At 56.6% G+C, this 1,277-nt stretch overlaps 1 protein-coding gene across 1 annotated transcript in view; it reads right to left on the reverse strand.

Moving 5' to 3' along the window:
* Nucleotides 1–1,277, reverse strand: part of EMH_0052820 (uncharacterized protein) — a gene marked incomplete at both ends in the record, with an annotated part of 8,418 nt that overhangs the window by 3,284 nt on the left and 3,857 nt on the right. The window contains 3 exon segments of the mRNA XM_013496916.1: nt 34–474; nt 630–654; nt 658–950. Of these exon segments, the coding sequence (XP_013352370.1) occupies nt 34–474; nt 630–654; nt 658–950 (759 nt within the window).

Below are 1,277 nucleotides of genomic sequence, written 5' to 3' on the forward strand. Positions count from 1 at the left end.
GTATTGGGATCGATCCAGGGGTGGCTTCAACACCTTCATCTCCTCCTCTGCTGCTGCTGCACCTGCTGCTCCTGCTGCTGCTGCTGCTCCTGCTGCTGCTGCTGCTGCTAGTTGCTCCGCGATAGTCGGCATCGCTGGGTCTGGGTCTAACACCTTCAACTCCTCCCCTGCTGGATACGACCCCACAGACGATCCCCGCCCCACACCTGATACTCTTACAGATTCAACTGTCTCCTCTGTCTCCTCTGTCTCCTGTCTGTCTCCAGCAGCAACTGACATAGAGAAAGAACCAGCAGCACCCACATCTGCTGCTGCTTCTCCTGCTTCTGCTGCTTCTGCTGCTGCTCCTGCTGCTGCTGCTGCTGCTGCTGCTGCAGCAGACAGACGCTCCTGCTGCTGCTCACTCTCAGACTCACCGGCAGCTGCAGGGGACGAAGAGGAGGGGGCCCCCCCCGGCAAGCGGGGGGCCCTTTCCTGTATAGAGGGGCCCCCAGTATACTGTGGGGGGCCCCCTGTCTGTACCCTTTTTTTATTTGTTTCTCCTTGGGGGCCCCTGGGTTGCGGCTCTGATGCATCGATACCTAGAGGAGACTGCAAGGAAACTAAGGGGTGAGCGAGATGGTCAGTACCTTCTGCTGCTGCTGCTGCTGCTGCTGNTCGCTGTCTTCGCTGCCTCGGCTGTCTCCCCGCAGAGCTGGAGACGATTCGCTCCCAGCAGCAGATGGATCCCCGCTATGAAGCGACACAGGGGACCGTATTTGCTGTTGCTGCTGCTGCTGCTGCTGCTGCTGCAGCTGCTGCTGCTGCTGCTGCTGTTGCTGTTGCTGTTCGCTGCCCTCTGCTGCAGCAGCAGCAGCAGCTGAGCCAGATAAAGAAGCTGCTGTCTTCGCTGCTGGGGGATCAGACGGAGTGAGGGTCCCCCCATGAATAAGTATACGGTGTGCATACACCTGAAAGGGAGAAAAGAAAAGGAGAAAGGAGACAAAAAAAGGAAAAAATAAACATCGTGGAGGCCCCACAGGGGCCCCGCATGCAGCAAGCTTCATTGCTGCATGCAACAGCTTTTTGGGGCTTTTTTTTTGACCCTAGAGAAAGAAAAATAAACCTCTGTATCAACAACAACAAAAAAAACAGCAGCAGCAGCAGCAGCAACAAGTCCTATTGCTGTTGCTGCTGCTGCTGCTGCTGCTGCTGCTGCTGCTGTAAGTGCCGCTGCGTAAGGAAAACGATCCAGCAGCAGGTACTACTGCTGCTGCAGTTGACGCTGCTGCTGCAGA

Source organism: Eimeria mitis, genomic scaffold (assembly GCF_000499745.2).
Source record: "Eimeria mitis Houghton genomic scaffold, Emh_scaff2376, whole genome shotgun sequence".
NCBI lineage: Eukaryota > Apicomplexa > Conoidasida > Eucoccidiorida > Eimeriidae > Eimeria > Eimeria mitis.